General features: G+C 37.3%; 1 protein-coding gene across 2 annotated transcripts in view; it reads right to left on the bottom strand.

The window, feature by feature from the left end:
* gnb1l (guanine nucleotide binding protein (G protein), beta polypeptide 1-like) overlaps nucleotides 1-14,620 on the bottom strand; it is a 34,358-nt gene extending 19,738 nt beyond the window's left edge. The window contains exons 1-4 of one of the 2 annotated variants that reach the window (XM_051111066.1): nucleotides 14,586-14,620; nucleotides 4,321-4,461; nucleotides 4,091-4,219; nucleotides 2,898-3,060 (exon numbers count right to left, since the gene is read on the bottom strand). In XM_051111066.1, coding sequence (XP_050967023.1) covers nucleotides 2,898-3,060; nucleotides 4,091-4,219; nucleotides 4,321-4,430 — 402 coding nt within the window. In that variant the 5' untranslated portion in view covers nucleotides 4,431-4,461; nucleotides 14,586-14,620. Of the gene's footprint in view, nucleotides 1-2,897; nucleotides 3,061-4,065; nucleotides 4,220-4,320; nucleotides 4,462-14,585 lie in introns of those variants that run through there. The other variant, XM_051111068.1, reaches the window with a different exon arrangement.

The raw sequence follows: 14,620 nt of genomic DNA, 5'->3' as shown, positions 1-14,620 counted from the left end.
ATGTTCACAGGTGGTAAGCGAGTGCAGCCAACATTGGGCCGATTGCCAGCAGCTTCCCGTTTTCACGCGCTCTGCCTCATCAAGTCTTGACTAGTCTGATTCCAAAAAGAGGCAAATGATTCAAAAAACACAACAGTTTCCAACACAGAAGGGCCATGACCATTAATAACAATAAGGAACTGACACACTAATGTTTCTGACTAACAACAATAAAAACGGTGTGACCATTTGTGAACATGCATGCAGATTTTTCTGGCAACTACAAGAGCGCCCAAAGTATCTGGACACTTTTAAGCCACATTAGACAACGAAATATCAAAACAGGAGACATTTGCAAACCAGTGATGACGTATAATTGGTCTCAAGGTGATTTTAGTGGATGCATGAAGTCAGTTTTTCACAAATGTTTGACAACCAGAACATTTCCAAAAATTTCCTCAATTCTGCACATTTGTTTTATAGTTTAAAATAACTTTTTGTAGATTTTTTTTGCTCAAAGTGTTTCTTCGGTGTAATATTGAATCTAAGTGCAATGACTTTTTGTTTTTTAATAAGTGTCTAAATACTTTTTGGGTCACTGTAAATAACATGCATACAATCACACTATAATAACTCATGGGGAACTGGCTGAGACCAAAATGTCTGGCCTGATTGCATAGGCAGCCATGATGAAGAATCCTCCTAATTAAGTTCAATTTACCATCTCTGACTTCAGACCAATTCATATTTTAACACTAAGACACATCTGCCCGTTCTACACGTGTTTACGCCTGTAACTATAAACAGCAGAGAAGGGCAGCTCTCATCCCCCCAGGTTAGACAGAGAGAGAGAGAAATCTTGACGCGAGTTAAACAGTCAATAAATAACAGTGAGTCTATTAATTAAAGCCCTGCACTGTCAGCCTCAGTGGAGCGCTCAACATGAAAGCCTCCAAGAACACCGGAAGACACAGATGAAGTTGAAGTTTGAGTTCCGGACTCCCAGCATGCCTTGCAGCATTGTTATTTGTTTTAAAAGACGTATCGTGGTGCAGTTTGCCTGCAGTTATCTTGTGACGGTTATTACCTTGATGGACTTTTGACAAGGCTTTCATTAGTGAGTACATGGTGGGAGGGAGCTGTAAAAACGCTGTAAAAGGCAAAACCTAACTTTTTTTATAGGCATGAACTCTATGGGGAAATGAGTACACTAGGTAGTGCACACTATAATGAATCCTAAGTAAAAAAAAAATGCTTCTACACTCCTTATATACATATTCATACATACACACAACCTTTAAATGTCTAAATACTACTGACAGATTTCTTTTACAAATTAATTTAAGATTTTATTATTATTTATTATGAATGTTAATAAATAAATGTAAAAAAAATAAATAAATGAATATATTTAATATAGCACCAAAGCGGATGAGACACAAGAATATTTATATATAAAATACTACATTTACATTCAATTTATAATTTGTAGTTTATTTATTATTTTTTTTATTTTAATATATATATTTATATATTTATATATTTATTTAATGTATGTATATATATATATATATATATATATATATATATATATTTTTTTTTTTTTTTTTTAATTAAATTTTAAAAATTTCATTAATTTTCTAATGTATGATTTTATTTATTTAAAAAAATAATTTGTATTTATCACATATTTAGATTCAGTGTATTTTCTATTTGATTTTTTTATTTTAATTAAAATATATTTTAGATATATTTCACACACACATACTATTTTAATTACATTTTTATATTCAATTAATTTTCTATTTGATTTGATTATTTATTTTTAATATATATTTTATATATATTTAATATATTTTATTCAAAATAAACATATAAATATAAATATAAATGTAAATATATATATATATATATATATATGTGTGTGTGTGTGTGTATGTTTGCATGCATGTATGTATAGGACTGTCAAATGATTAATTCCGATTAATCGCATCCAAAATAAAAGTTAAATAAATGTTTACATACTATATGTATGTGTACTGTGTATATTTCTTATGTATACATACATGTATATATTTAAAAAAAATATTTATACGTACATATACATTTATACTTATAATTAATTTAGATTACATATAAATATAAATATAAATATTTCACATCTAAATCTAACATTTTTCCCTTAATATATACACATGCACATATAGTATGTAAACAAACTTTTATTTTTGATGGGGGGGGGCACGTGTTGCCAGGTGACAAATATGGGAACGGGTGTATGTCAACTGAATATGGCTTGCAACTTTGACAACTTTCAATCATGTCAGCTTTGTTGACTGTAATGGGACTGATCTAGTCCAGTTTTGCGTCAATAACAGTGGCAGGGTGTATGGAGTGATGGAATGAAGAGGAAGGGTGATGCACGCGGAGCGTCGTAGGGAAAGGACGAGGATAACAGGAATATTGAAGCTCTGTGTTTGGTCTGGCTGCAGGGCTGCTGGTAGCTGAAGCATGGTAAATGTAGATCGAGTGGCAGCTCAGGCTCTCTCAAGTGAGGAGCTGGCAGACTGAATGGTGAAACATGAATCTGGATGCAATAAAAGCCAGGACAGAGCAGAACTCACACTCTCTGCTCTCTGTTGCCTGCTCGACCGCACAAATCACACATACAGTTCAGTCTGAATGAATCTTACCTAAAATGACCCATGCCAACTCAAATCGACATGATTTAAATACACATTTCACTTGCCAAAATTGCAGTAACACCAGACTAAAACATGTTCCAACTAGTGCTGGTTTGATACAGTACCTGCTTTGCATCATTTCATTGGTAAAATTCTGGAAATTGACATCAGCATCTGGAACTGCAGTGCTGTTGTGAACTGTCCTGAGATGTGTGCGATGAAGCAGTCACTCACCTCCTCCATGTGTCCTGTGGGGTGGGCCAGTAGAGCGGCTCCAGGTCGGGTCTCCAGCAGAGAGCACTGACAGAATCCCACACTGCCCGTGAAGAGAGAGTCCGTCACTGTGCTGCGGTCCTCAGACACATCCCACATGCACACTCGCATGTCCCGACCCTGACTGAAAGCCACAGACACATAAACACATGCACAGCAGAACAACAACACAAGCCCACCACAGTAATCGTAAGTATCACAAATTAACTAAACCAGTTTGGCCAGATGGGGTTTTAAACCAAAACAGTAAGGGGAAGTGGAAACAAAGGGAAAAGGAGAAGTGGAATGGGATCCACAGTCCGGATTTGAGATTGAGGTCACAGTTCAGGTCTCTCCTGCATGAACTTTCACCATGCAGAATTCATGGGGAAAAAAAAAAAAAAAAAAAAAATTCATAGGGCCCTGTTATTAAACTGTTTATATTTCATGAATTCAAGGGGACTAGACATGCTTTTTGATTATTAACATTTATTTAAACCACTAAAACAGAATCCAGGAAAATTAACAGGGGAAGGTTTTGGAGAAACTTGGGAAAAAATAAAAGGGAATTTGGGAAAAAAATAAAACAGATTTTATAGGGCCCTAAATGTCTTTTTTTTGTCATATTAAATGATTAAATTAGGTGATTAGAAATGCTTTTTAATTACTCAAATTTAATTTAAGCACTAAAACAGGATACAATAATAAATAAATAAATTAATAAGTAATAGAAGAAATTCAAACAAAACAAAAAAACAAAAACAGATTTTATAGGGCCCTAAAATATCTCTTTTTTCCCTTTTTTTTTTTGCAATATTAAATGGTGGTCATAAAATAAAATGAAGTTTGGGGGGGGAAATATAACAGATTTTATAGGGCCCTAAAATGTCTTTGCTTTTTGTTTTATTGCCACATTTAATCAATTCAGTTTATTAGAAATGCTTTTTAATTACTCAAATTTAATTTAACCACTAAAACAGAATAAAAAATATTTTGAGACATTTGAGGGAAACTCATTAGAGGAAAATTATTAGATAAAGTCCAGCCAGAAAATGTTTTTTTAAACATACTTCATGCATGCATGTTAAGTTGACAGATGGTCATGTAAAAATAATGATGCATAACTTGCCAGACTATTGGGGTGACATACATATTATCCCCCACCTCTCCTCTACCTGATGAATCTGCTTCTGCTGTCTTTGAAAGTGTGGAGCCAGATAACAGAGTTTCCACCATGGCTCTCTAGAACGCGCTCTGCTCTCCTGGTGGTCAGGTTCCACAAATGGATTGCACCTTTACCTGACCTAAATCACAAACAAAAAAAAAAAAAAAAAAATACACATAAGCAAGACAATACTAAGGCAATCAAATCACTGAAGTTTCATTTAATAAGTCGGCATCCAACCCAGAGTAGAGAAGTGGTGGTCCATCCCCACCACAGCAGAAGTGCAGGCTGTTCACTGAGGCCCCTGAACCCCTCAGGATGTACAGCGGGTCTGGAGGAGGGCGGGACATCACTATGGCAACATCATCAATGATCTGTATCCTAAGAAAAAAATAAATAAATAAATACATTTTCAACATTGCAAATCAGCATATAGAATGACTTCTGATGAATCATGTGAAATTGAAAATGGAAATAGAATAACGTCTCGACCACCAGCACTGGAGGATTTTGTTTACACAACTTTCACATAATTATTAGCATCAACCCATATGTAAACACTGATATCTTTTAGTTAACACTGTAAACACTAAAAGCCTTCGGGCAAAAGGAAGATGTGATCATGTTATTTTTTTTCCTTGTCTTCCTTCTCCTTTGTAAAACCTCTTGCTCAATACGTCATAAATCACAAGCGAGACAACTTAATTACTGTAAACAGACTGGAATCTGTCGTTTTTAATTTTTATTTTCATCAACAGCTAACAAAAAAAGCGTTTCAAAGCACACGAGCACAAACGGCTCTGAGGGGCCACAGTGGAGATGCAACAGACCACAAAAATCCAGACGGAAATTAGACGTGAGCGACAAATCCCTTTTAAACAGCCACAAAAAACTAAATCTGTTAATGTCTTCATAAAAGAAAACATTTAGAACTTGACACATTGATGTGGTTTTGAAGCTGCAAGACGTCATAAAAGTCAGTTTTGAGTCGACTCTTCTTAAAAATGCTTCTGGTGCTTGACCCTGAGAAGAAGAGTTTCATAACTAACCACATTCATACCCATTTAAAAGGGAAGCAAAAACTCCATCAATTAAAATTAAACAAAATTGAGACCAAATTAAGCCATTTTTCCTCATTTGAGCGTCGACTGATATTGCTGATTTTAGATATGAAGCTGCTCTGTTTAATGAAGACCCTTCTGCTCAGTGTCATCTCTGCTCACCTCTGCCCTTGTGCTGAAACCGGACCCACAGGTATTTTGGGGGAGCTCATTTCGGAAGGTTAGTGGTTAAATTGTGCATGTTAATCTGTCAAGCGGAGATTCTTTACTGCCCTACCTTCCTAATTAAGAGTCGAGCCCCCAGCCGCCCCATGCGAACCCCTCACAAAGAGGACAGTCATTAAACACCCCTCTAGTTTCTTACAGGAGAGCTAGGAGGGAGGCAGTGGGATTAGAACCCGTGACTATCAGTCGCCATCAGGCCTGTATAGGAGCCAGACCCCGTCTACTGCACATATAGGGGCTGAAATTAAACCTCTGGTTTGGGCAACTGTCTGTCCAGCTGAATTCTATTTCAAACTGATGCGATTTACCTTTTTAGTTCACTTAGAAATGTAGTTTTCATTTTCTTTAAACTTTTAAAAACTTTTTTTTTTGCACAAAGGTGGAGGAATGCACTATCGGACGATCGTCAGATAGTGACAGGGAGGTTTTCATAGCTTTAAAGAGGATTAACGTGCCCGTATTGTGAAGTTTGCTGCACCAGGGCTGTTTGACATGGGTCTGGAAACACATGTTTTCGTTGTGCAAACACAACGCATCAAAACATACCTCTGCCAATATGGTGCTGTCAGTCAGAGATAGAAAGAAATAAAGATAGGGATGGAGTAGAAAAACAGGCTGAGGAACTAGGCCAAAGAGTCAAGGCTGCATTGGTATGGTAACCTTTTAGAGGAACCTAAACCTTAACCTTTTTTCTTTTTTTTTTTTTTTTACTTTATTGATAGAGACAACAGGAGAGATGCATAATACGTTATGGAAAAAAGGCTGAACAGGATCAGGGTGCAGTTTATTTAATGACATTATTACATTTTTAACGTATATTTGCAGTGATATCTCTTCCAAAAATGAAGACTGTCATAATTTACTCACCCCGATGCAGTTCCAAACCTGTATATGACTGACTTTTGAAATTAAATCAAATGCAAACAACATTTGACCCACTGACTTTCACTGTATGTAGACCGAAAAGCTTCTCTGCGTTCTACTGAAGAAAGTACTTTAAGTCACCCAGATTTAGAATGAAATGTTGCGAAAAACATGATTGGAATTCTACTTAGCAAATAAACAAGTGGAGTATCACAAACAGTGAAACTTCAGTTAAGTTTGTGAACTGTATTGGTTATATTAATTGACATTACAGGCCACGTTCACACTGTCAGTTTTTGGGATTGACAAGTGCATTTACTTACAGGTGTGAGTCTCGAAATGTCCTGTTCACACAGCAGCTTACAGTCGCTTTTCGAATACTGTCTGTGTGAACTTGCGAGTCAATGCTTTATTCCTTACGAGTGACCATAGCAGAGACCAAAGCAATATCAAAGATGGCAACTTCTGTAAAACTGATAATAGGCTATTACCACTTTCTGTAGTCCAATCTAGCCGCAAGTTCATCCATTAAATGATCATTACCCGACAGCAGCTTTTAAATTTGAGTGGAGAGCAGAGCATTTGAGCCACGCGCAGAACACAAAACTGACGGGAGGGAATGGCTCCGGTGGAGACTGGATATAAAACTTTTTGATGACACGCAGCTCATTTGTCCCTCACTGTAAGTTACCCCAACCACAAATTAGAGCATGCAACACACAGTAGATGCGTGTTTGTGAGGCAGAGTAGCTCTCTCACACTGTATGACGTGACAGACAACTAGGGCCACATTCACACAGCAGCAGAATACGGTTGTCAATACCGTATTTGAGTCCTTAATACGGTTGCGTTCACACACAGTACAGTTATTTACGGGCGCGACAACCATATTCTATCTCGGAACACTCGTGCTGTGTGAACAGAACACCAGAGCCGCCCCCCACCTCGTCAGTTTTGTGTTCTTCGCACAGCTCAAATGTTCCCTGTCCACTCAAAAAGCTGCTGTCGGTTAATGATGATTTGATGGATGAACTCATGACTAGATTGGATTTATGTCTTGTCAGAAACTGGTAATATTTTCAGTTTTATGGACGTCGCCATCTTTGATATTGCTTTGGTCTGCGTTGCTATGGTTACTTGTAAGAAATACCGGCTTGACTCCTGTTGCACATTCATACAGACAGTATACGAAAAGCGACTGTAAGCTGCTGTGTGAATGGGACATTTCGAGATTCACACCTGTAAGCAAATGCAGTTGTCAATCCCAAAATTTGACAGTGTGAACGTTGCCTAGTTCTCCAGTCCTGTTCCGTTCACAGCTGGTGTGTTCCAAGAATGCGGTTGTCACACCCGTAAATAACTGTACTGTGTGTGAACGTAGCCATATCATCCATCCACTAATATGCTCTCAAGATATGAGATTCAGCCCTTAAAATACCCACATTGGTCAACCATCACCACTAACCAGCTGAATACTAATGCAGGGGCTTCTTTTACCATAGTTGAGTTTCACTGAAGTTTCAGGAACTTGAACGCTCAAGATGGTACAGACCAAACACTGAACTTCAGTCATATGCTCTGACAGAATACAGTCATTTCATGAGTCACAACTTTAAGGCCCTCTTGTTCAGCCACAATTTGACTTAGTTGACTATGGCAAAAGATTGAGACAGAGTCTGGATCCAACCATTACAAAGATCTAAGATGACCAAACACCTGAGAAGAGACGATGCCAACCCCACAGAGGACCTCAGAAGATGCCAACCCTAAAACAACACACAGAACTTTCAAATTTTGCTGCAAGTTTGACTGCAACATATAATCGTTGCTGGAATAGTGTTTTCTGTCTGTTCGATTACGTCATTAATTCACTGATTTTTACTTCACATTTCTGCCTTATGAACACCAACTTGACATAGTCACCTACTACTTTGCAATGATTTGTATCAAATAGAAAACCTTCAAATTGTTTCTAGCACAGAAAACACACACAAAAAAACAAAACGAAACATGGCAGTATTAATGCACTATGACATCAATCTTATGATCTTATTATCATAATATATCAATGCAACAGAATCAAAGTAAATTGTAACCAAATTTCAGATTTCTATAATCAAAGAAAAATAGATCATTTTGACCCATACAATGTATTGCTGGCTACTGCTTCAAATATACCCGTGCCATTTGTGACTGGTTTTGTGGACCAGGGTCACAAATAATACTGCAATTCTAGTGTATAATTATTAAAAACTGTAATATGTGATGTGTGGATTCGCACAGTGCATGTACATTTATATCCTTATCTCTGAATTAAGATTCTATCTGAAAAGAAAGTAGTAAGTGTGGATTAAACAGCACATTTTTGAGCTTATTTTGTCTTCTAATTTATACATACACTATAATGAAGAAATTAACAATAAAATGATCAAAAGTGACATTTTACAAAAGATTTCTATTTTAAACAAATGTTCTTTCTATTCAAAGAACCTTTAAGAACGTCAGTTTCCACAAAATATTAAGCAGTGCAACTTTTTTCAACTCTGATAACAAGAAATGTTTCCTGAGCAACAAATCAGCACATTAGAACTGAAGACTGCAGTAATGATCCTGAAAATTCAGCTTTGCCATTACAAGAATAAATGACAGTATATTAAACTAGAAAACTTCTTTTAAATTGTAATAATACTTCACAATATTACCATTTTTTACTGTATTTTTTAGCCAACAAATGCAGCCTCGGAAACACCATGACTACGGACCAAAACACTCTTAAAAATCATTATAAACGTTAATATTGTTCTGAATTGGGATCTGTAATTAAATGTACAGTCCAAGGCAGGTATGAAATGAGAATGCCTGTTCCTGATGGGTGGATGAAGAGAACGAGAGGGCGTTTTTCAGCTCTCTTGGTGTAACAGATAAGACAGCTCCAGTAATCTGACTCTAAGACTCTGGATAAAGGCAGTTTGTCTCTTCGTGGGCCGTCTGTCAACACCTGCTTGGTAATTAGGCCTAATTATGAGAGAGAGTTCGCTTCCCCTTCATGTTATTAAATAAGAAGCAGCCACGTCAGCCAGGTATCTCTCAACACGGGCGAAGGGCTGGCGACCTTCAGATCAAACACAAGCTCTATCTGTGGCCCCTGCGCTGCGACTTATACCAGAGGAGGGGGAGCGGCAGTCATTTTAACGGGGGCTTCAAAGATCGAGGATAGCCGGTCTGCATTCCTCTCCCCCTCCGTGCTGTGGAATCAGTGGATTCAGTGATGGGCAGCCACACACCTCTGCCCAAACCACTGTCATACGCTGCCATTCATAAATAAGCCCAACTAAGATCCTGGGGATTGTGGGAATGTGATTACTGTTGCTCTCACAGAGCAGGTGGATGCCATCTTTTAAGCACTGCTGTGAAAAAGCTTTATGGGAAATTGAAACAAGTCTGAAAAATAAAGAAATACAAAAAAATACAATGTGTTTCAGACCAAAAAGATTTTCAGGAGCTGTGGCCTAGTGGTGAATGCATGTGCTCTGAGCTGTAGAGCACATACAGGAGAGGAGTCTCCTCTTTCCTTCCCTGTATATAAAATGTGGAAAAAAGGCAAAATGAGATGAGCTATCTCTCATCTAATCAGACTTTTTGCCTCCTGGATATGACACCAAATAAAGATAAAATGAAATTTAGCTGCAAGCAGCGATTACCGGGGTTCAATCACTTAAGGCATTTAAGCACATAAGGAAAACGACATTACATATTCTTTTGCAAGGCTGTAACCACATAAAGCAATGAACAAAAAGCATATTTTTAAGGTTTATGACTGTTACAGCGCCAGCTGTGGTCCGATCTCCTTAAAACTTTGCATGCATGTTTAGAATCACCTGTTGCATGTGTTCACAAGGTTTCCTGAAGTTTTGAGTTTTCGTTTAAGTTTTATAGGATTTTGAGTAAATTTGGACAGGCCCCTTTTCTAAACGACCTTGTAATAGCTTCCCAAAGGGTCAATTTTAACCCTTTTTTGATAATTATTTACCTAAAGAGTCCAGAGAATTGTACTGCAGTGGTTCTCTCCAGATTGAGCGATAAATCCAGGACTAGGGTTGGGAGTCGATTCCAAAAAGAACTGATTCCTCGATTCTGAGCCGCTGGGAAATCGAGAGTTGATTCCAAAGGTTGGAATCAATCCCATCAAGGGGAATCGACTCCCCATTGACTCGACTCCCCGCCGTTAAAGTACACATCATTCAGCTGAACTGTGCCTTGTTCCATTCATGCAATAAATGCATGTCCACTGCTGCGCTGTGGGCTATGACTGATTTCATGTGCAATACAGACAAAATTTCAATTTAAATACTTTTTTTTTAAATAAAGCTTAATATTATGATAAGGCTACTTTCTAAGAGCTTTATATCCTACAGTCATGGTGAAATTAGGTTCCTCCACTCTAAATAAAAAAAACAAGAATGGAAAAGAATCGAGAACAACAGTGAGGAATCGATTCTTGGAATCGAATCGGACTCTGTTCCAAAATTTTCGGAATCGAACAGCACTATCTAGGACTAGTTCGCAAAAATAGGTTTTTTTACATCTTCTCAATCTTTTAACAAATGATTTGATTGACAGCAGTGGTTCTAGAGGCAAATTTGTCCAGAATGAGGAGTTCTATCATCTGATATGAATATTGTGTGTATGAGCAAAAAAAACTGCACAACGTACAATCGTTTACGGCCTTGAAAAACACAATATGCAATATGGCCCCCCAAGTGGCCAAGTGCCGTGATTTTCTTCCTGTGATCTTAGATTGAGCTCTTACATAAGTGTTCTGAGTTTGGTGGAGATCTCATTCCGTTCAGGAATTATCAGCATTTTACTAAAAGTTGCCCCATCCCTTTCAAAAGTTTTGGCATCCCTTTGTGATATTCACTCTCCAGAGAATCCTTCTGCACTGGCTTGGTTCCAATCGGGCAACAAACCTAGGACTAGATTGCAAAAGTAGGTTTTTCAAAAAATTCAAAATATCAGAAAATTTAGCAAAAATCTGCGGCATTCGTTTTGTCTGGCATGAGCCAAGATTCCAACAACATAAGACACTTGTGCCTGCGACTGACGGTTTAGGAGTTCCGAGTGATTTCGTACTTTTGATCGCTGTGGCGCCCCCGTCAGGTCGATTGGGGCGAGCCTTGGTGATGTTGTCGGCGATGCGAGTACTACCGTCCCACCAAGTTTAGAGTCTCTACGACGTACAGTTTGGTCTGCATGATCAGTTTTATGTGGAGATAGTTTAGCTGATTCTTGGCCATTCTAACAATTACAATTAGGTTTCAGCCCTATGCACTTGAACCACTAAATATATTATTGCATGTCTGAACGTAATCCAAATGTTTTCATGATAAAACTTCAATGAATCATAATTAAAAGAACATGAGAGGAGTAAAATGACTTTGAAGGCCGTGTGCTGGTGCAGTGTCCGGTACTCCCCGGTTTGAAAGATATCATACCTCGGATATTACTCACTCTTTTTTTTATTCTTATCTCAGTTTCCCCTCCTCTCACTCTCTTTCTGTTACTTCATTGACATTTCCACCTCACCGAGCCCAAAACTCGCATAATCATTAGTCAGCACTTCTATCCCGTCTACACACGACCCCCCTTGTGCCAAAAAAAGGCAAATTCTCCCGTGGAGGAAACAAACGTGGCAAACGGACCTGCAGGTCCATTCTAAAGCCGAGTTAAACAAACAGAGGAGGAAGTGCGGGGTACACACACGCCCTTTATTGTGCTGCCGTGCATCGGTAAAGGAAAACGGAGGGAAGGGGGGAGTATCTGGACTGGAAAAACAGCTCTGTGGAAGATAGAGAGCTCAAGTCAGACACAAGTGCTTCCACACCCACTGTCACTCAGGCTGATGGAGGTGAGTGACAGGCCGCATTGTTCCTGTCCATGGCGTGAATGCCACGCTGAGGCTGACACAGATAAGAGCTGAATGCATAGCTGCGTGTGAGGGAAGTGAGGGTGGCCACTTTGTCATTGCACCCGGACTAAGGGGCTTTAGTGCTGATTACCAAAGAGGCCTGCAGGTAACACACGTTTATCTGTGGACATTATCACCTGTTTCCTTGCAATGATGTATTGAGGGATTCAGGTTTACTGGACTGATGCACACAGGTTCATGTGCACTGGCTTAAGTCACACCCTACTGCTGGGTCGTGGTTTCATTCCATTTTCAAACTGCTTGACACGCTGGTTAAACTATTTATTTCTTCTGGAAACTTTGCGAATACTTCTCATTTAGAGTCATGATGTGCAAAGTTTCGACACACTAGCTGTGTTTCCACTACCCTTCAAATTAGGCAAATCGAATGTGCGAATTGAAAATGCACCTAATGGAAATGCATCAATTTTGCAAAAACTCCCACATATATCGCAAAAAGTTTTTATGCTTGCATGAGGTGGTTTTTCAGGCCAATATTTCACAAAACTGCAATGGAAATGGCTTTTTTCACATTTACAGGTCACCTTGCATATGAAAGGTACATTATCATTCTTAAAAAAAAAAAAAAAACACCTCATATGCGGCCGCTTACACAAGCATTGACTACACAATGCTTGAATAAGAGGCTTCTAACCAAGATCCATTACCGTGACTTATCACGAGAGGAAAATATTATGTTTTAATCACATAACATCAGCTAATGGAAACGTCATTTTGCATCAGTTCTTAATCGACATTTATAAAATATCACAAATGTTTTGCTTAAATTTGAAATGGAAACGCACCTACTGATGCATTTTGGGAAGGCTGTACAATTTTTGTTGTCATAGAAAAATTGGTTTCCATTTAGTTTAGGAAAAGTCAACACTTTGAAAAGCAGTAAAAAACAAATAAAAAATAAACTTTATTGTAGTTTGTCAAACACTAAAATATGAAATGCATGAAAAACTCTTTATCTGAGTTTATTTGAAATTGAAGACTTATTTTCTCAATCAGATAAGAAAAATTCTAGTTTGAAAACCAGATATAACAAAACAGATATTTGCACTAGGGGTCTACCGATATGTGTTTTTCACGACCAATGCCTATACATATTATTACAGATCAAGTAGACCAATAACAATATTTTATTTTATTCTGGTGTTTAAAAAAAAAAAAAAAAAAAGTCAAAATTAAGAATAACAAGGGCCCTGACAAAAAATCTTGACATGCTTTTAAATAATTACAGTAAATAATAATAAATAATTACATGACTACAAGTAGTCATGGCTATACAAGAAAAAAAAAACAACTTAAATATAATATAATATAATATAATATAAAAATAAAATAATAAAAATAAAAATCGTCTGTATAGTTTATTGACAGAAATAACACAAGAGAAATAGATTGTGATTAGGGCTGGGTGATATGGGCAAAGAAATTATCACAGTTTTTTTCATATCAGTCGATATCGATAATTATCACGATAAATGTCAAATCTTTATTTCTTTCAAGTTTAAAGTCAGATTTTTGCTCCAAAGTGAAAGTTGTAGAAATCAGACCACCAATTTTCCTTAACAAAATAAATATCTAAATAGAAACATTTATTTCTGCATGTTCTAATGAGTTTTTATTGTTTCAAATCAAGAAACAGGTTTGGGTTGTCTGATAATGATAAAAATAATAATAATAATAATAATAATAATAATAATAATAATAATAATAACAACAACAACAACAACAACAACAACACTTTTTTTGTCTCTTAGAAATGCACATTTGATAGTAGCTTGATGATGCAGAGGTAAATTTTTGTTGATTATCAATCAGTAACATCTGTAAAAATTGTCCACATACAAATAACCAGGAAGTTATTCCAAAACGTTATTTTGTACTTGACACGATGATGTTGCAATTTCAAAAAACTGAATGTAATATGAAAAGCACTGTCTTTTAGACAACAACCGTTCAATTTGGGGGCCACAGCATACATAAACACAAAGTTTGACTACCTTGTGACACATTTACCAATACTCAGACATCAATACTAATCCCATAGTGTAAATGGAGTATGGATTATAGCTTGTAACTGTCCCAACTCTTACAGCCCAGATAAAACAGATCGCTGTTGAGGCTGACAGCATGACGAGTGATACATTCAGCGCTGACAGCTGTGATAAAACACTGACAGCTTCATTACAGGCACAAACCTGCTCTCACTGCACACATTAGCGCATAAACACAAGCAACTTAAGCACAAAAGACCCAAAATTAGCCCCGACACAACAACATACAACAATATGCGATTATTTTGATTGGAATCGTTAGTAAAGCTAAAACAAACATTGCGCAATCCGCTCGCTGTAGGAATGTAAACGCAATACCTGTATGAACTGCGGAATCCCGCGTGCGACGGATG

Source organism: Labeo rohita, chromosome 5, assembly GCF_022985175.1.
Source record: "Labeo rohita strain BAU-BD-2019 chromosome 5, IGBB_LRoh.1.0, whole genome shotgun sequence".
NCBI lineage: Eukaryota > Metazoa > Chordata > Actinopteri > Cypriniformes > Cyprinidae > Labeo > Labeo rohita.
This window is presented reverse-complemented; position numbering and strand designations above follow the sequence as displayed.